At 40.9% G+C, this 20,425-nt stretch overlaps 1 protein-coding gene across 5 annotated transcripts; it reads left to right on the top strand.

The window, feature by feature from the left end:
• The first annotated feature begins 381 nt into the window (after window positions 1–381).
• arfip1 (ADP-ribosylation factor interacting protein 1 (arfaptin 1)) lies at window positions 382–18,862 on the top strand. Of its 5 annotated transcripts, none has more exons than XM_021322218.2 (10): window positions 382–651; window positions 4,192–4,517; window positions 10,309–10,407; window positions 10,605–10,713; window positions 11,308–11,409; window positions 13,196–13,299; window positions 13,590–13,811; window positions 16,432–16,589; window positions 16,731–16,905; window positions 18,425–18,862. In XM_021322218.2, the coding sequence occupies exons 2-10, from the start codon at window positions 4,194–4,196 to the stop codon at window positions 18,578–18,580; spliced, it is 1,449 nt and encodes a 482-aa protein (XP_021177893.2). In that variant the 5' UTR covers window positions 382–651; window positions 4,192–4,193; the 3' UTR covers window positions 18,581–18,862. The 5 variants fall into 5 exon arrangements, with proteins under 5 accessions (XP_021177893.2, XP_012729344.2, XP_021177897.2 ...); XM_021322219.2 differs by lacking the exon at window positions 382–651 and adding an exon at window positions 712–1,159; XM_012873890.3 differs by lacking the exon at window positions 11,308–11,409 and having other exon boundaries at window positions 383–651.
• The last annotated feature ends 1,563 nt before the right edge of the window (window positions 18,863–20,425 follow it).

Here is a 20,425-nt window from a genome sequence, read left to right as displayed (position 1 = left end):
GTCCATCAGGACCACAACCTCACGCCACAATAAAAAATTTTTCCCATCTGCTACCAGCCTTATGAACAAGGCCCAGAGCCGCCTGTGAAACTGGACACTGTCTCTCTCCCCCGTTCAGGACTTACAAGCTCCTGCGTTACAGTAACGCACAGTTTACTGAGTGTATATAGCTTCTGTGTATATATATCCTTATTACTTCTTATTTTACTGTATTCGTATTTTTTGTCTGCACCATCTATACCAAGTCAAATTCCTTGTAAGTGCAAACCTACTTGGCGATTAAACTTGATTCTGATTCTGATTCTGAAAAGCTACAGATCTGCTGAACTGCAAACAGCATCTTCCACCAGCAGAGGGCGCTGGCGTGCTGCAAAGCTCTTTCTCTGACAATCATTAGCTGTCTGTGGGCCCCGCATCGACATCGGAGTCTTTCCGGGGTCTGGACATCACGTCTGGCGTAGCTGTTGGGCGCTAAGGACCACAGATGTCAAGGTGGTAGCATATCCGCAAACTTTGCACCGACAGTTTTTGCGCCACAGCTTTGAAGACAAAACGTCTGGCGTTCGCAGAGGAGGCCGCCCTTAAGCTTTCAGCTAGCTAGCTGCAACGGCTAGCAGTTCGCAGCTAACAGTTAGCCGCATTCGCAGACAGGTAATGTCACCCAGTTTACAGCCTATGTCACTCCCCCTCCCTCCATGCGAGGCTTGGGATTCTTACCGATCAAAAATCGTGTGTTTGTAAAGTGTTTTAATAGAACTTAAAGTTTAAATGTGTTTGTTGTCGCTGTTGTTTAGCTGCATTTGCACAGGAGCTAAAAAAAACAAAAACAAACGTTAGCAGCTGCTAGTGAGACGTTCACGTCAACTGAGATGCGTGGACATGTGTGTTCTTCTGTAACCTATTTCACAAACTTGTTTATGGCATTCAAGTTATACTTTGACACGTTTAAGGCGCTCACTGACTCGAGCCTTGATGACGATGATGATGGTGATGACATATTTCGACGCCTTCGTCGGTCACGTGACCATGCCGCTGCAGGTGATCCACCCAACTTTGCCAAACGATTGGTCTTTTCCGGGGTTTCAGGTTGTTGCACAGAGGACCAAGTGGCATTTGCTGCTCTTTGTTAATGATTGAAAACCTCGAGAAGAAAACAGAGGCAGGTGAATGCTCTTTATTTGCAGCTCTGCAAACGAACTAACCTACTCTGATATAAACATGTATGCATAATTTGCTGGAGGGGCGGGTGTAAAGATAGCTTGAACAATTTTAAATCAGTTTGGGAAAATGAGGAAAAGTCTGCTTAATTAAATATACAGACAAATGAGCTGCTAAAATGTGTTGTGTGCAAAGGATTTTGGAGAATATTGCAAAGGTTAGAGGCGCGTTTTAGATTTAGCCTTTTTTGCGTAATGGTAACGTAACAATGATTTGCTCAGGGACCCAGAGTGTAGGTCTGGGGGATTCACACCCAGAAACTGGCAGCTCTCTGCAAGATACACACACGCCCTGCTCTAACCACTGAGCCACCACTCCCCCCTTTTCTTTTTTTTTCCTTTTTTTGGTGCAGAGTGAATAGACCGGTGATTTGAGTGAAAATCACAAATAATATCCTTTGGAAATCATGTGCCAAAAGAATTTGTGCTGATTGTATGGTTTTGACGTGAAGACGGATGATGAGGATTGCATTTTGAGAGGAAGAGACCCTTGCTGTGATGCCATTCAATCAGAACCGCTGGAACTTCCCTAATGGTTTTGTTGAACAGCAGTTTGTGTGGCTTGTAGCTTTGCCCCTGGAGCCAAACACAACCACATGTTGACACAAAAGCTGAGTGGGGAACAGAGGTCTGAACCCTGCTTTTGGAAGGTAAACCGACTCGGCAAAAGGGTTAACGAAGCCCGAAAATGACAGAGTTTTTCATTTTTGTCAAAGTCGGTTGGAGCAAGCGATATTTTGAAGCCAAAAGTCAAGTAGCCAGTGTTGCAGAAAGAGACTTCTGCATATGCTTCATTCCCAGCACCACTAAGTATCCTATAGTGACAGATTGGCTTTAAAAAAGGGGCTCACACAAACGTTCATACAGCACTTTGAGCATATTTCACACCGTATACGCAGGGCTGTTATTCTTTCTGCTTTTGGCGGTGATACAAGGATACTTCAACATGCCAACACGATAATGGACGATAATTGAATAACGATATATATCGATCGATCGACGTATAGCGATGATGGAACAAAAAGGGTCAATTAAAAAGTTCAAGAGATTAACAGATTTCCTTCCTTTTGCATTCTAGCCACGTAGGTTAATATTTGTCATTATTAGTCTGTGAACGTCAGTTTTTAGTCTTGCCTCAAATGCTCGGTTGGATTTGGGTCCAGACAAACACGGGATCGTTCTAACACATGCGTGTCTTCTGATCGTACTCAGGACTAGGGCTGGGCGATATGGATTAAAAAACAAATCTCCGATTTTATCATACCAAATCCGATTAATCGATTTTTTTTTCCTCCTTTTTGTTTCATAAAAAGAAATTAAATACATTATTTTAAAACCTTGTTTTTATGTCAAGCATTTCGTCAGGGAGTTGACTTGAATTCAAAGTGCAACTAAAAACAAGCTGTGAAACATGCTTGTAAAACAAGATGGCAGCCGTGCCATTATAAACAATGAAAATATAACAAAACATTTGCTGCTAGTGGTATTACACATTGAGGTAAGAACAGGCTTCACTGCACTTGTGAACTTGTGAAAAGTAAATAAGTAAATGAAGTACCTCGTATTATGGTAAAAAAAAGTTTCTACTTAACAATATTTATACAATACATTTGCCTAAACATATATTCAGCATCACATGCTGTTCTCTTCATGGAAACCCAATGAGTGTATTGGCAAAATAAAATCCAGATTTTCAAAAAATTAAATCTTAAAGAATTGTAAATTCGAATTAATCGATTAAATCGATTTATCGCCCAGCCCTACTCAGGACAACCGATTCTAAGTCATCCTGCCACCAACACATTTTACTGTGAAGACACGGTGGGTTCAGGGCGACATTCGGAGTTAGGTTTTCTCCATGTTTCGTGTTTTCCACATAAACCAAAGCACTCTGTTTTTGGTCTAAAGCACTGGTTCTCAAACCTTGGCGTCAGGGCCCACTCCTCAGCATGCCACCTGCATGCTGCAGAAGCGCGTTACTCACCTATTCGTTAGTTTTGTGTAGCAGCAGGGAAACATCTTAAACATGCAGGACAGTGGGTGGACCCGGGTTAAGAACCGCTGGTTTACATCCAGGCCAGGTTGGTAGAGCACAGGATGAATGGTTTCCCATAGAAAGCCTCTTCTGTCTGAGCTGCGGTTCTCTGCAGCTCCTCCAGAGTTACTACCAGCGACTGCTTGGACGGCGCTGTGTGAGACGCTCAAAGTGTGGGACGTTGTTTTGGGATCTAACCCAGCTTTATTTTTATCCCAGACCTCGTTGCTGCGTTCAATACTTTTGCTGTTTTTATTCTCTAAAAAAAAAAAAATCTCCGCTGCCTTCAAAGAGCAACTGTGCCGAGACGAATAACTAATTCCATGACTTCTGATGGCCATTTTTTTCTGTTTATTTAGCGGTGTCAGAGTAAAAGGTCCAAATGCAACTCTTTTTCAGATTTGCATCTGTAAAAATGTAATTTTGTTTACTTTTCTGTGATTGTAATTAGTGTTGCACTGATACCGATACCAGTATCGGCCGGGGCGCCGATACCGCACTAAAATGGTGGTATCGGTATCGGCGAGTACCAACAAATAGGTCACAGATACCATTTTGATGTTTGTATGTCACTTGAACGCAGCCTTCTCTCTCCCGACACTCACTAGTTCTACTGGATTCACTTTGTATTAGTCTTTTTTCCTGCTTTAATAAGGTAGCAGCTTGACAAAGCCATGATGGCAATTATTTTACATCCAAGTAGTATGCTGTTCTTCATATATACACACACACATAAATTTCAAAGTAATGGTATCGGTATCGGGGCCAAAAAAAGCATCGGCGCAACACTAATTGTAACACAAACGGGGAAACGTTGAAGGCTTTGACGGGCACCTTGGCCCGGTACTGAACTGTTCTACTAACTGCTGTGAAATCCAACGCCTGTAGCCCACCAGCTCCGCAGGACGTTTTCATCCTGTCCTGTGTGTCTTGTTTCAGGTATGTCTGAAGTTAGTCTTGAGGCTGAGTCGGGGAGGACCTCAGCCGAGGAGCCTCAGAAGGATTGTGAGGAGACAGAGAGAGCTGAGGAGAGTTTGAGTGAGGATGGGACTCCGGAGGGTGTAGACAGTGGCAGGGGAGGCGAGGACAAAGCCGACGTGCTGTATGAGATCAATATTAACAGTGACGAAGAAAACGCGGAGTCCCGCGATAAGGCTGAGGGCGCTCGGCCTGGAAACGGGGGGTCCAGCAGTGTAGGCAGCGAGGCTAAACCCCAGAGTGAATCGGCTGAAACACCAAACGGAGATTCTCTCTCTGAAGCAAAGGTGATATTTAACTTCATTTCTGTAAATCCACCTTTTCGGGGCACTTCCTCTCTGCGCTCCCGCCTGTCGCATTTTACTTCTTGATCTGCAGTGATGGTGGCGGTCTCTTCCCAGAAGACTGATTTATTGAGTTAAACCCTTTTTTGTTGTATGCATTTTCTGTCTTTTGCATTAGCTTGAGGTTGTGGGTTGGATTTAAGACGCTTTGCTGAAGCTTTTGGGGAAACAAAAATATGCAGATGTTGGTTGTGGGCTTGGTGACATTCCTGCTAATCTGCCGTCTTTTGCCTGGCGATGCGCCTGTTCATCTCTGCATACAAGATCAGTTTTCTCTCTCTGGCTTATTGCAAACTGCTGTCTGACATTAAACTCTTGTTCGCCACCATAAAACCTGCATATGCATTTCACTGTATTGAAAAATGTTTAATAGTTTATTGTTGTCAGCTGACTGTAAGTAATGACTTCTCTACAGGTTTTTAGGTGAATATCTAAAGAGTTTGGCTTCCAGTTTTGTTGGAGTCGCACTTTTTTTGGTTTTGTGAAATGCTCAGACTGTTGGTTCTGATATTGTTTCAGGGTCGGTGTCCTTATTGCATTGACCTTTCCTAGAAATGTTATTCTTTGTTTTGTTTTTTTTTGTTTTTTTAAATCTGACCTGCCAATTTTGATTTTCTTTTTTTTTTTGTAGAACAAAAGTATTAAACTGCTGCGGGTTCTTTGATCGAGGGAGTAGTTTTTAATCCAATAGAAAATTAGGAAAGTACAAAAATCCTAATTTATGCATCAAACAAAACTAATATGCCAAACATGTTCCTGAAAAGCACATCGGTGTACATGCTGGTAGAAGCGTTTTATATAGACTGAGTGGAAGAAGCTCTTAATTTTCATTTGTTGAATAGTAAGGGAATAAAATCCTGTTCTCACTAGTCATAGCTGATCAACGGAAACGTTTACAGATTTCTTTTTTTGCTTGCTTTTTTAAATTTGGTTTCCTTCAATGTTATTTCAGTTTTTATTACAGTCCAACGTCTTGCAGCACATTCTATATCCAGCAGACAATGTATGGGCATTTCCTTGTTATTGAAATAGAAAGCTGGACAAAGAGTGTTTTTACGTACGATTCCATCTCCAGAACGGTGAACTGCACGTATTCACAAACTATAGCGTGTTCCTGTACATGGCTCAGTAGTTTGAAGCCACTTAATCAGTGTGTCAGTGTACCAGTGGGTTAAACTGCTGAACAAGCTTTCTTGTGCAGTGTTTGCACACAATATGTATTCAACTCTGAGCTGTCTACAAGACTGCCTGACTGTAATGTCTGAACTAGAAGTGCATTCACGTAAAGCAGCCCTAGCAACAATAAACCAAGTAAGTTAATTCAGTATAAAAGTTAAGTTTATTTTGGCCTTATGTTAGAAAGAGGACAGTGTAGTCCAACTACTCTGTCCTCCCGACACAGACGGATAGCTCTCCCTCTCAGGAGAGAGCTGCGTACGGGGGAGGGGCGGAGTGATTTTACATAATTGGGAAGAATATTTAATGCGCCTCCGGTGCTGCTTACGGTCCGAAAAATACGGTAACATGAAGGTGCATTGATCGTTTTTGGTTCACGTCTAATTAGAAAAATTAAAAAAAGTTTATTAGCTCTTATAAAAATTTGTTTTACATTTTTTTGTTGTTTCCTTTTTTTCTTCCTGGTTGGAAGGGGAAGTTTTTAACGTGGACAATCAGACTTGAAGCGGTCTTATCTGCTGCATGTAGTCCGACAGGTAGAGCCAGGCTTATCAATCCTGCCTACCTGCATGCAGGTGTCCTATGGCCTTTAAGTATTTATGGGTCTGTCACAGGATACAACTGTCAAAGTACCTTGGCAGATGTTCTCAGATGAACTAAAAAGCTTTCAAAATTTTTCAATTTCTAATAATGTTCTTTGTAAGTTGTAACGAATGTACCGAACAAGCCTGCTTCATATTAAATCAAATCCTCTATTAACATAAAAATGTATGTGTGCACTCCATACACTGGTTGGTTGGCTCCAACTGAGCTACAATGTATGATTTTCATAGTATGATAAATGAATTGTCATCAAAATAAATCAAAAATAAAATGCAAACAGATATTTGCACATTAAAGACAATTCTATGTGTAACCTGTCCACTCCAGCATGTATCAGTAAACCATTTATTATATGTATTTACAAATAAGTCTCAATTCTGTCATGAGTGTAACTCTGAATGGAAAAAAAAAATTCCCCTACTTAGAATGCATTTAATAACTGTATGGATTGTCTATAAATTTGTGTAGTTAAAGTTTGATTAATACAGATGTTAATATTATCTTTTATAATTAGGTTACGGAAATACGATAGATTCAAATCTATTCGGTTGGCTGCACAAAGTGTTAATTAAAAAAAAAAAAAATTCCCCCCAAAAAATAGAAATAAATAACAGACAGGTGTCTAAATGTGGTGCGTTGTGTGCAGGTAAAAGAAAACAGCGGCGTTTACGTGAACTGGCCGACCCCGCCCTAGGCAAATTATTTAGCCAATCATACAACAAACTCCCAGCTAAAGCGGAAATGTTCCAGATTTAAATTAATCAGGTCCCATTTAATAGACCAAATATTGAAAGGATCACATTTTCCTCCATTCATACATTGTGGTCTGTTTTCTTGACATTTTATTTTGGCTGTCTATCGGTTAATATGAGCTCTAATAAAGTATTTATTTTATTGGCGGACCATTTAAATTCCATGATTTTATATTGAATGTGACTGAGGTCAGTGCGCTTTAGCCACATTTTAGTGGTTTGTGAGGATTACTGTTATGAAACAACGATTTCCGTACCATTGTACGGTCTATTAATATAAATCATTGAACAAACTTGTTTTTTTTTTGCCTACGAAATGAAACCACTCTGCTCACAACAGCAGGATCCTGTTTCCCAAAGATCTGGTAGCAATTTGCATTATTTACGCTCTGCTCAAGGTTTGTAGGTGAAGGATGTTGTTCAGAGCTGCAGATTCAGATTTACTGACATAAAAAAAAAAAAAAAAAGCCACAGCTTTTCATAGTAAAACGTCATGAAGCTTCCAGGGCGTCCTGCTGATTAGGTCAGCGTCCCAGTTTCCTGGTCCACAGCGATTAGGATGTAAAATTAAACTGGAACAACACAGCTCTGTCTCCTGTCCTGTGACTGGCGTGTTTTAAAGCAAATGTAGCAACGCTCTGAGTCAGCTCACAGATGTTCAGCTAAACCGTCCATTTTCAGACAGCGTTGCTCAGGTTAGTGCACATTCAGGATACTGTTGCAGAAACAATGGCATCTGTTTAATAGGTTCACTGAAATCAGGTGATTTCAGACTTTAGGAACTTCTTATAGTTCTCTAATATAATTCTGACTTCCTCTTCTTTTTGTATCTGCACCTCCCCAAATGGACTGTTTTAACATGTCACGCCCACTTTTCAGGGCTTTTATTTTTAATTTTAGTTGTTTTTCTTTTGCAGCATTTCATTTTTAAAATTAGATCATCAGAGCAGTTTTTAAATGTAACGCTTTAGTCGGTCTAAGATGACTGACGTCGCTGTAAACGTAAGACTTGGTGGTCGGGCCATCACATGTGGCAGCATCTAGCTTTAACCCTTTTTCATCCAGACGCACACAGTCCTTAATGTGTGAGCTGACTTTAGCTGTGCAAATGGAAATCGTGTGTCATTCTCTCACCATGTTGCATCTCGCTGTGTTTGGTAATCATCCGCAATCTATGTTGTAAAATGTGGGAGTGCTGACAACTGATACAGAACTTTGTTGTTGCACAAGAGCCGCATATCTTGGTCAACAACATTGAACTCATTAAAACTAACCATCAAAAAATCTTTCAATCTGCAGATTGATTAAGAAACTCAAAGCACCCGGATTATTAAGTATTCCCCCCCCCCCCCGGAGCATTTTTCACTTTTCCATCATGTTATACTCATTTCAGTGTGTTTTGCTGCAGCTTCAAGCCACACGGGGCGTGGTGTCTGCCAGCTTTTCCCACCCAGAGGCAGATATGTTTGTACATTATTCTTTCATTATTAGCCCAAGCTCCATCAGATTGCATTTATGATCGTCACTGAACATGAATTTGTAGGTTTTGCCACAGATTGTCTGTGGAATTACAATCTGAAGTTTGTCTGGGCCGTTCTAACATGAATTTTCTTTAATCTAAACCATTTTATTGTAGCCCCCCCTGCTGTATGTGTAGGAAGAGAACTCTTCACCAAGTTTTCTTCAAGAATTGTCCTACATTTAGCTCCATACATCATGATCTGCTTCCCTGTTCCCTGCTTGATAAAAAGAAAAGACTTCATGTTCAGGGCGATGTGTAAAAAAAAAAAGCATTTTTGCTTTTAGTCACAAAGTTGGTCTCATCTGACCAGAGCACCTTCTTCCACATGTTAGCTGTGTCCCCTAAATCAGGTGGTCGCAAGATGATTTAATGCTGATCTGCTAAAAGATTTAGCACTTTTTCAAAAAAAATATTACAAAAATACCACTTTATTCTTCTAATTTTACAACTTTACTCACCGAAATGGGGTCTCCAGACCCTTATACTGTTATTTTGGGGGTCGCACGCTGAAAAGTTTGGGATCCCCTGCCCTACATTACTTGTGGGAAACTGCACAAAGGGCTTTGTCTGGCTTTCTCCACACCAGTCCTTCATAGAGGTGAGATTTGTGGAGTGCATGATTGGAATTTTTACCGTCGATAAATTCTTCCACCTGAGCTGTGGGTCTCTGCAGCTCTTCCAGAGATACCATGCGCCTCCTGGCTGCTTCTCTGATTCATGCGCTCCTTACCCAGCCAGTCGGTTTAGGCGGACGGCCATGTTGTGTTGCTTGGATCCATCGTTTTGAATGAATAGCCCTTGGAGTTGTTAAAATCTTGGGAGTTTGTTTTGACACCCTAACCCTGTTCTCTACAAGAATTTAGTTGACATATGATATGAGTTTATCTTTGTTTCTCAAGGCAGTCATGGTGCTGGTTGTTCTTTTAGAAACCTCTAAAGCTTTTCCTGGACAGGTGTAATTTTATCTGAATTAAATTACCACACAGGTGAACTCTTAATTGACAATTAGGTGACCTTTTGAAGGCAATATGTGGCACTGGGTTTATTTAGAGCAGGGGTCACCAACATGGGGCCCGCAGGCACCTAGTGGCCCCCGAGGACCACATGTGGCACCCAAGAACCTGCTCTAAAAAACTAATAATCCACCTGTGAGCTGCATCTAAAACTTTATTTTATTACAGTATTCTTCCTGTTTATTCACTTGCATTTATATAGATTTTAAAATGACAGTGAAAAATGTGTTTATTTTACATAAAGTTAAGGTGGGCTCTGACTCTTCTAGTTACGTCAGTACTGGTAGCCCTTCGTATGACACAACACCAATGAAAAAAAGATTGGTGACCCCTGATTTAGAGGAGTCCAGGTAAGTAAGCAGTCTTTTTAGAATAAAAATGTATTAACTTCCTACCGCTTCATAATTATCTACCTCTTTTTCTTGGCCTGTTGATTAAAAATCCAAACTAATTTGAATTTAATCCTGACAGAAAGAGAAAATCCAAGGTGTAGATGTGTGTGGTTTGACAGCCCTGTTCGGTCTTATGTTTAATATTCTGATAATTGTTCATCTGCACGTCTGTCCGGATTGTTTTTGACCAACACTTTTGCTGCGGTGTCCCACAGACGTTGTGACTTCCCCGTCGTCTTCTCCAATAACCGCTGCGTTTCACCCTCCTCATTTCAGGAGAGCACAATGGTCGATTCCCACAGAGGCTCAGCCGCCGAGATCCCAGTCACCAGCAACGGAGACCTGGATCAGAGCCCCGAGAGAGTTTTTCAGAGGGTAAGGGCCCGATCAGAGGTTCACCTCCTCCAAATCCTGATCATTTTCATTACCGGTCCAACTTTGTCTTTTTTTTGCTCTGAGTATATCTTGATAGGAGGCAGCGAGTATCTGCTAAACGTGCACAGCTCTTTACATATACGCGTCTTGTCTGTTAGGGGCCACTTCCGCCGTCAATTTAACTGTCATTTCCACAGGATTCCCACTCCACTAATCCAGGGGCCATGACGGTTTCCGATTCTTCTGTCACCACCAGCAACTTTGCCTCGACAGCAGAGGGCATCATTGAATCAGGGCCACACCAAGGTAAGCAAGCACCCCTCCCTTCCTCTTCTTTTTCCTTTTTTTTTTTTCTCCTCATTTGTCTAGTTTCTGTTTCCTGATTTATTTATTTTTATTATCTGTGAAGCAAGGGTTTACCAATCAGCACCTTTTTCTACTTTGACCATTTGATTTTGTGCAGCAGCACTTTGTGTTTACAAGCTGCTCGTGACCCAGTCGCCTAATCTCTGCAAGAAACGAACGTCCCGAATTAGAATCTGTTAACGGTGGGCATTGATTTGAATTTAATGAGTTTGCTGTGATCCTCCTGGTTGTGTCCTTTTCATCATCACCACCATCATCACGTGCTTGTTGGAAATGCTAATAAAGGCCTCCCTGTAGAGCGGAGCGCTGCTGCAGCCGGCTCGCTCAGCGTTGCCATGGCTGTTTTCCATGTTGTCCTCACCGGTTGAGGAAGCCTTTTGTTCATTCACGCGCTCTGGCTGCAGCGTAAAAGAGACTATAAAGGACGAGAAAAGCACGTCGGCATTGATGGGGGGGGGAATACCCAGTTTCTGATTTTTTTTTTATGGCAGGAAGTAAACGTACTGACGGCTCATAACTTTGAATATCTCCCAGGGTCAGCAAGCCTGCCCTCTTCTCCTGTGACCGCTGTAGCTCCCAGCTCGGCTGTCGCTAGCCGCCTGGCGCGCTCCTTCAGCGATAGCCGGGCAGAAACAGGTACCCGGAGCCACGATTGAGTCGGACGACACTAAATCACAACAGAAGCACTTTTAAATCTGCTGCTTGCCTTGCTGCTGGTTTCTGCAGGCCGCGCTTCATTCACAACTAAACCCTCTTTCCTCTTTAACTCCTGGGCCCTCTAAACATCTCCTCTGCATCTGTGTGTGCTAGCTCACGTACTTTCAAGCTCTTCCTTTCTCGTCATTCAGATGTGAAACTTTTTGTTTTTCTGGGGGAAAATAATCCTTTTTACATTTTGAACTTGTTTTTGTTTTTTTTGGTTTTTTTTATCCTTGCGGAAGTTGGCTCAGAGTTTCCGACGTTGAATCTCCATGACGTGATGAAGGAAAAGCCCAAAAAAAGTAAAAAAAACAAAGCAACTGGACTTGTTTTCCGTAGTTGAAGACGTTTCGCTTCCTCTCCAGGAAGCTTTCTCAATTCAAAAAGTCTGGAGTAATGTGGAGTAACTTTTTGAATTGAGAAAGCTTCCTGGAGAAGAAGCTAAACGTCTTCAACTACGAAAAACAAGTCCAGTTGCTTTGTTTTTTACTTTTTTGGAATGACCATGACCTGGATGACTGAGAATCTTCACCAGCATACGACGTAGGAAAAGGCGATCAAAGATTCAAACGATGCCGGGAAATGTTTTAATTGGTCAGATGCCTTCCTGGTCCAGCACACCTGGATCATTTGGCCAAATTGTGTCCTTAAGCACAGAAACATCTAAACGTTGGCAGACACTGGCCCTCGAGGACGAGCGTTTGAAACTTTATGTAATTGTGTGATTTCAGCTAAATCAAATGTTCACACCAGTAGCTAACTAGAACGCCATTACATAGCAGACTGCAGTGTTTGTTGTAGAATCGGTGTTATTACAGTTGGAAAGGACTGCCTGGATGAGATTCTTTGGTAGGCTGTTTTATTTCAGGCGACATGCATTAAAATGCTACTTGCTAATGATATATTTGGCTGCTTGAATGGGCCTCTACCGTTCATTTACCCACGGCTGATATAAATCCTAGTGATAAAGATCCTAAAGCTTAGCGTGAGCGTCGGGAACATTATGATGACGGGAAAGACGACGGCGCGTATGGATTAATCACCATAAATGCCGACATGATTGCAATAAACAACGATAATGCCACAATGTCATCTTTTCCTAGAATTTTGCAATATTGCAATAGTAAAGAACAGTATTTCTGATGAGAGCAGCTCTTGTTTGCTGTTTTTGTGATTGATATTTTTTTGTTGTCATTATCGATCCTAGTAAACCCACATTTAGTAGCCATTCTCCCCCCCACTGTGACCAAGTTTTCCATCTGGTCTAAATGTTGTTTCTGTCTGTTTTAACTTGTCTGCTTTAACAAGGGGTACTAATGGCTCTAATCTACTAAAAAAAAAAAAAATATTATATATATATATATATATATATATATATATATATATATATATATATATATATATATATATATACTTGATTAAAATGACCAAATTGTTAGTTTATTTCTCTATTTTCCGAGTCTATTTTGGAGCTCTGTGTCTTTGCATTTCTCTTTAGTGTCTCCATGTCTTCATTTGAATAATCTTAATGTCCTAAACTTCATGCAAAAAATAAATCTGAGTAGGTTCTTCTTTGTTGAGATGCATCAGGACATGTTAAATCTTATATTTGGGATCCGTCTTCTTTAGTGTTTTCAGTCTGATTAATCTGTTTTAAAAACAGTCTCCTTGTATCTTATTGTTATTAATTAAATGACTAAGTGAACAACTTTCGACCATCCAGGAGCTCAGCTGAGCAGCGGAGCGGTGGTGCTTTCAGACGACTTGAAGAACCCGGCCATGGAAAAGCTGGACCTAGTGAGAAAGTGGAGCATCAACACGTATAAAGTAAATCCTGATTTATTTTCATGTCCATCCTCTTCCCTTCTTTGCTCTTTATTTTTTGTGACTTGAGTACATTGTTGGCAGAGAGTTCAGACTGACGACACCACATGATTGATATTTTCTCTCTCTCGCTCTAGACATTTTGGCTCCCCTCTGCTCCTTTAAGATTATTTCCACAGCCTCTCGGCTCTTTTTCACTCCCCCTGTATTTAATATAGTCAACAACAAAAAAAAAAGCAACCTCCCAGCAGCCATTGTGTTTTTCATTTCATGAACTTAAAACTCCTCCGCAGTGCACCCGACAGATCCTGTCGGAGAAGCTGGGCCGAGGCTCCAAGACCGTGGACCTGGAGCTGGAGGCGCAAATCGAGCTGCTCCGTGAGAACAAGAGAAAGTACCAGAATGTGATCAAGCTGGCTCAGGCGCTGGCCAATCAGCTGTCCCAAATAATGCAGACCCAGAGGCAGCTGGGCGACGCCTTCGCCGACCTCAGCCTCAAGTCCCCCGAGCTCCACGTGAGTCCAGACTTTTTTAGCTGCTTTTTAGTTAATGTGGCTGTGAAACATTGCAAAGACTCGACTAAACAATACTTTTTGTTACACGAGGATATGGGAACTCCGTTTTGTTAGTAAATCTAAATGTTTTCACCAAAATTCAAAATCCAGTCTATGTAAGTTTGCTTTTACCAGCTATATTTGATTTATAATGTAAACAAAAACACCTTAAAGTTTAAAATGCCGTGTAAAAAGTGTAAAAACCATGTAAACGTAAATAAAATTAAAACTTTATTGTTAATGTATTAAATATGATGGGATATTTAGCATGTTGTAAAGCAAAATTAATCTGCTTCTAATAAAGCCTTTAAAATAATATTTTAGTAATAGGGCATGTGACATTTCCACGGAACATTTTTTTATTAACCAGATTATTTATGGGTTTTTTCAGATCAAAATTTCATTAATTTAGATAGTGACAGAATTTTTTTAACTTTGCTTAAAATGTCATTAATCGCTGAGACGAGGCGAACGATCCTCAAACATTCGGCCGTGTTCAGCAGCTGTCTGCTTGTCTTTAAAGTGCGAGGCTAATGCATTGCCTTGTGTTTTAGTGCTAAACCACGACGCCTTTCAGAGCGTCTAAACTTCCCAATTGTCACCTTCAAGTACTCCTAAACTTTAGAGTCCATTTGATCTAACGGTAAAAGCTTTTAATGGCGGGCTAGTTGGTCACTGCAGCAGATGATTCTGATTGTTTTAAAAGTACAACTTGGATGGACATGAGCAGTGAGTAAAATTAAAGCAGCAAGTTTATATTTTTGATCAAAGTGGAAACAACGCGGTTTGCCGACATACAACATGGCTACAATAATACTGTTAAGCTGCCGGAGAAAACGCAGCTAACTGCCTCAGCTGTTCAGTTGTTGTGACTTAAAAACAAAACTGTTTATTTGGATGAACCTGTGAATAATCTATTATTTCACCTAAACCTTCACTGTCAGCATTGCCTGAAAGGGCTTCCTTAGTTCATGTTTTATGTTTATGCAGCTTTAGTTAAACAGCTTAGAGTCAGAAAGCCTTTGCAATTCTATAAATGACTCTCTGCTAAACGGCATCATTTGTAGTGGTGGAGATTCCTCAAATAATATTAAAGGTGCATAGCCATGTTATTTGGCATTTTTTTTTACACACATCAGTAGGTCACTTTGGTTGCATACAGAGTTTTAATGACAGATTATTGCATCCTGCTGATGTATTAGTTGTTATTTTGGTGTTTTATGCTTTGTTTTTGCTCAATTTGTTAGTAAATAAATAGTTTATTATATTTTAACGGAAGTACTCACTGCACATGCATAACGTGTTAAAACAAGGAAGCAGCTAATGGCTATTAGCATCTCCCAGCGAAACAACGAAGAAATTTCCAAGATCCAGTGGAAAAAAGCACAAAAAATTAGGATTTCAGGAGGGAAAAGACTGGAATGTCGCTGGGAATACAGTTTGAACGTTGGTGTTCATTGAAGCGGACGTTAAACCTGCTGATCGCTCAGATGTGACGCAGAGTTGATTGATGTGAGTAAATGTTCTGATATGAGGCTCTTAAAGTTGCTGCAGATCAGTTTATTTATTTAATAACGGTTGGTCTTTGATCACGCTGAGCTATAGCTTTGCGAGGCATTTCAGAGGGTCAGGTTCAATCCGGTATTATTTATAATTGATTTATAAATTAAGCTAACCGGCATTATGATAGTTCTGCGATACTGTTGCTAGATGCCGCCATGTTTGTTTATATCGGCTAACCGCGCCTGGTGCTGGAGGTATATTTATCCACAAAAAGCACCATCAAAACCAGGGGTGTCAAACATACGGCCCGCGGGCCGGATCCGGCCCGCCGAACAATTTAGTTACCCTGTGGCTAAATGCATTATCATTGTAAAAAAAAAATATATATATATATTTTTTTTAAAGTGAAATTAACTTAATATAAAAATCAACAAGTCCACATTTATTAGTTCTATTTAATCTTGCAATGAGTTTACTCGTGTGGCCCTCTTGAGATCAGATTAAGCTGTATGGGGCCCCTCAACCAAAATGAGTTTGACACCCCTGATCAAAACACTATCAGGATGGAGGCCTGGTTATATAACCTTATTTTATCATGATCAAAAGTTTTCTGGTCTTTATTTATAAGCGTATTACGTGGCTATATACCTTTTTAAAGATACTGACTGCTTCTTAGCCACCTGTTGCCACCAGAAAGTTGTTGACCAGCAGCATTGCCTGTGCGTGCTGCCTCAATTGTTCAATTGTCCTTAAAATAAGATGGGCTTTATTGATCTCACATTGGAGAAATTCACTGGGAAATTCATTTAGGCTAGTTGTAAAACGATGAGACCATCAAATTTTTCTTTTTCTGGTTTAACAGCTTACCAAGAATTAACGTGGATAGAAGAATCCATGGAGGCTTTTAGATTGTTTTCCCCAAAAAGTCCCAAAAGTCATTTCTTGTGCTCTTTAGTGGGAGTTTCTTTCTTCAGGACACACCTGGAGATTATTTTGATTGGAAGGTTTTCTTGTTGTTTTCATATTTTTGGCTAATTTTAGCTGAGTCTGTTTGCTTGAACAACTTTCTTTTCTTCAGGAGGAGTTTGGTTACAACGCTGACACGCAGAAGCTCCTGTCCAAAAACGGAGAGACGCTGCTGGCCGCCATCAACTTCTTCATCTCGAGTGTCGAGACGCTGGTAGACAAAACAATTGAAGACACCATGCTGAACATCAAGCAGTATGAAACCGCCAGGTGTGTGTGTGAGACTTCTGGTTCTGTTCCAGTATTTAGATGGACTCTGGTTGTACTGCAGCCACTACTGTGTTTGTTCCTGCGTGAGAAAGTACATTTTAATTGGTCTGATGAGGTTCTTTTGATTAAAAACGTTCTCAGGATCGAGTACGATGCGTATCGTACGGATTTGGAGGAGCTGAACCTCGGACCGCGTGACGGCAGCTCCATGCCGAAGATCGAGCAATCCCAGCAGCAATTCCAGATCCACCGCGAGAAATACGAAAGAATGCGCAACGACGTCTCAGTGAAGCTGAAGTTTCTGGAGGAGAATAAGGTCGGCCTCTTGGCATTCCAGCTGCGGTGACGTGCAGATTTGTTGAGAACCCTTGTGGAGATGTGGAGGAAAAAAAAAAGCCTTGAAATAAATTATTTTATTGCCATGGTGTGAACTCACATTGAACAATTTGGAGAAATTTAACCTTTTAAAATGAGTGGATTCTTTTTAGAGGCAAAAAGATCCTACCTTCAACAAAAATAGCTAACAAACTACCATTGCTACAATTTATTACTGATTATTTTGCAAAGAGGATGATTCCTTGTTTTCTACAACATATTATGAGACTGAACAGGGGAGGCTGAAGATGTCCTTGATGAATTGGTTGATATAGTATGTATTATTTTACTGAAATACCATACTCTGGTAGAATTTACTAAATTTTTATTTCAAATCCCCTGGTGTTGCAGAGTTAGTGGGCCCATGCAATTTAACAATTTTCCTACGCGCTTAGAAAAACAAATAGACCCACAGCTTCACAGATCCCCCACTATAGTGCTTTTTTCAGTTTATCGTGATGGAGTAAAAAAAGTTTAACGCAGCAAAAGGTATTGACGCGGTTCCTGCCGCTGTCCCGGCGTAGTAGAAGAGCTCAGCTAAACATGCCTTCCCCGCCCCAACAGAGACTCTGCGCCCGCTTAGCAAAATCAGGGACGTCCCCGGTTTTCATTAGAGAAATCTGGTCACCCGGTAACATTAATGCTGCTGTTTCATCAGTGTTGTCCAATCTACCGAATATCAATTATTTAAAGGAACAGAGAACAGCTCTGGAGGCTTTTCTTAGTGGAAATGATGTTTTCAGTTTCAGTGTACGTAGTTGAAGTAGCAAGATGATGGACAAGTGGTTTATCCAATCAGAAGGCTCCTCCTTCTGAAATACATCTCCAATGGTGCGATCCCAGATGGACGTGTGAAGCTCTGCAGAACGAAATCCATCTGGCGAGAGTCGGGTTACGATTTTCTACCATTTATCGCTCGAATCAGACCCACCTGCCCTCGTCCGAATAGCCTTTAGCAAAATCTGTCATCCTCAGAAAGAACAGTTGTTGATTTTTGTCTGGCATCGCTCTCATTTAGCTGTCAAAGCTAACGGACTGACTGAGAGCGATGCCACTGTTTGGTGGAGTTTACAAAGTGAGTTTTGGAGGTTTAGCTTTTACCTCTTCTCCCCACCCTTCTTACTGGCAACAGAAACTAGGTACCTCTGTGTCCTGTTAAATAAATACCCGGTTATGGAGGTACTAGGAACTCTCATCAAACTTAAAGTACAGTTTAAAAAAATAAATAAAACTAGTTCAAGTGGTACCAACAATCTCTGTTCTAAACCAGTATTTCCCAACATGGGAATAAATGTCCTTGAATTAAGGGTTTCAGTGTGAGATTATGCTGCTGCAATCAAACTATTTCTTCTTAATCTTTTTCCACATGGCTACCAAGGGTGCCAACAAATCTGTCCAGATTATCTGCGTAAAGATCAGTGTACTAATCACCTTTTTTGTGTTGTCCCCCTCTCCATCAGGTGAAGGTGTTGCATAACCAACTCATCCTGTTCCACAATGCCATAGCTGCATATTACGCTGGAAACCAGCAGCAGCTGGAGCAGACTCTCAAGCAGTTCCACATCAAGTTGAAAATGCCCGGTGGGGAAAATCCCTCCTGGCTGGAAGAGCACTAAACAGTCCTGCGCGAAAGGCCCGGTTAGCTCAGATTGATGAAACCCGCTACGGAAACTACAGAACCCTTCCTCCTCCTCCTGTAACTGTACCGTTGCTGCTTTTCCAACTTCTCAGACTGTACATTTTCTAACAAAAGGATCAAACTCCTACACTCCTTTTGTCTATTCTTCCTTGAACCGTGTCTGTCGTTCTTTCAAATCATAAGAGACGCACTTTTTTCCTACTGTTTGACAGATCTGTCGAATGGGAGTCGCTGCCGTAAACACTTTTTTTTTTTTTTTGAAACTCTAAATGGCCTTTTGTACTCCAGCATATGAATGTTTGTATTCCAGCACGGCACACACGTTGGCGTTACGCTGGCAGCTACCGGAGAGCGACTGCCGTTGAAATTTCGTAACAATCTTGACTTTTATCAGCTGACTGAAACGGACGCTTTACTGTTCAAACAAAAGCTTTTTTTTTTTTTCAGTACAGATTTTGGGGGTGAACCTGTCGGCTCAGACTTTTGAATTCTGTAAATTGGTTTTGTTTTCACAATCAAACTGTGACTGAAGTGGTAGCTTGACCTGTTGGGGGAGGGTGCTTTATGTCTTTTACGGTAAAGATTTAGGTGAGACGACGTGTTTCGACTTGGAAGGAAAAAAAAAAACCTGCCCATCAACATCTCCTATATTGACTGATTAAAAAAAACCAAAGTTTACAAAATCAAGTTTTGGTTTTCCACAGGGTTTCCTGCTGCGATGAGCAGACCTTGACCAGCTTCTTCTGGCTCTTTGCTGACTTCACATCGAGCTGCTTTAAACTCCCAGCTCCTGACTGCAACGTCATGCTGAACAAAATTCTTGCTCGACCAAAGCGTTTCCAAAAAAGCTCTCCTCATTTAGTCGACCGCACGCTCTGCTTTTAGCTCGTCTGCATTCAGGACATAAAACCGAAAGGTTAAAGGCGATTCCCTTAGATTCCAGAAAAATGAAGGACCAGCCTTATGTCACTTTAACGTGCCTTGAATCTGTTCTTCTCTTCCTCTCCACACACTCCTGCTTCTGGGTTTTTTTCAGACTATCAATAGAAGACAAAATGACCAACAAGCCAGAACCCACAGAGACGGAAACATCCAGCGCAGTAACTCCATAAATCAGTTTGAAGACATGTTGCACTTATGCACATTTATGCATCTAGGATGACTAAAAGGCCTGTGTATATACGGTGTGAACCAAAATCCAGTTAACTTGATAAATGTTCGGCTGTAAAGACCAGCATCTTTGGCTGCTATCAGTTTACGTCATTGGGGGGGCTATATAAAGTGTATTTTTCAAAAACAAACCAGCTTCATTTTGTGTATTTTTCCTATGGCCCGCTATAACAGTTTAAGGGTGAGAATCTTGTACAAGATTCTGCTGTTTCCTTGAAATAAATATATATTTGTAATCTATATTTTAATGTTAGATTGACCAATGCAGCCAGTGGGCTTATTTTTCATGAAAGTCTCCAGAGTAATATTCTAGTACAGCTTGTGTACTAGTGGATATCAACCTTTTGTAATAATGTAACATTAACACCCGTTGAGATAACCAGATTCTGAATGTTGTGTAACCTATTTGGGGGAAATAAAACTTTCTCTTTCTGTATCCATGTTGAGAGTTTTAATTTTTAGTGGCAGCAGAATTGCTGAAATATCAACAGGAGCTGAAAAGACGGGGCTCCATGAACGCTACAGTAGATTGCACACATATTTGGAGATCTTCAATTTGTTCACATTTCTAACAAATTTTGAGGATTTTATCTGCATATTTACAAATCTAAATCTGAAAAGTGCGGCATAAAATTTTCTTTCAAACCGCCTT

Source organism: Fundulus heteroclitus, chromosome 5 (genome assembly GCF_011125445.2).
Source record: "Fundulus heteroclitus isolate FHET01 chromosome 5, MU-UCD_Fhet_4.1, whole genome shotgun sequence".
Classification (NCBI taxonomy): domain Eukaryota; kingdom Metazoa; phylum Chordata; class Actinopteri; order Cyprinodontiformes; family Fundulidae; genus Fundulus; species Fundulus heteroclitus.
Note: the sequence above shows the minus strand (reverse complement) of the source record. Positions and strands in the feature narration are given on the sequence as shown.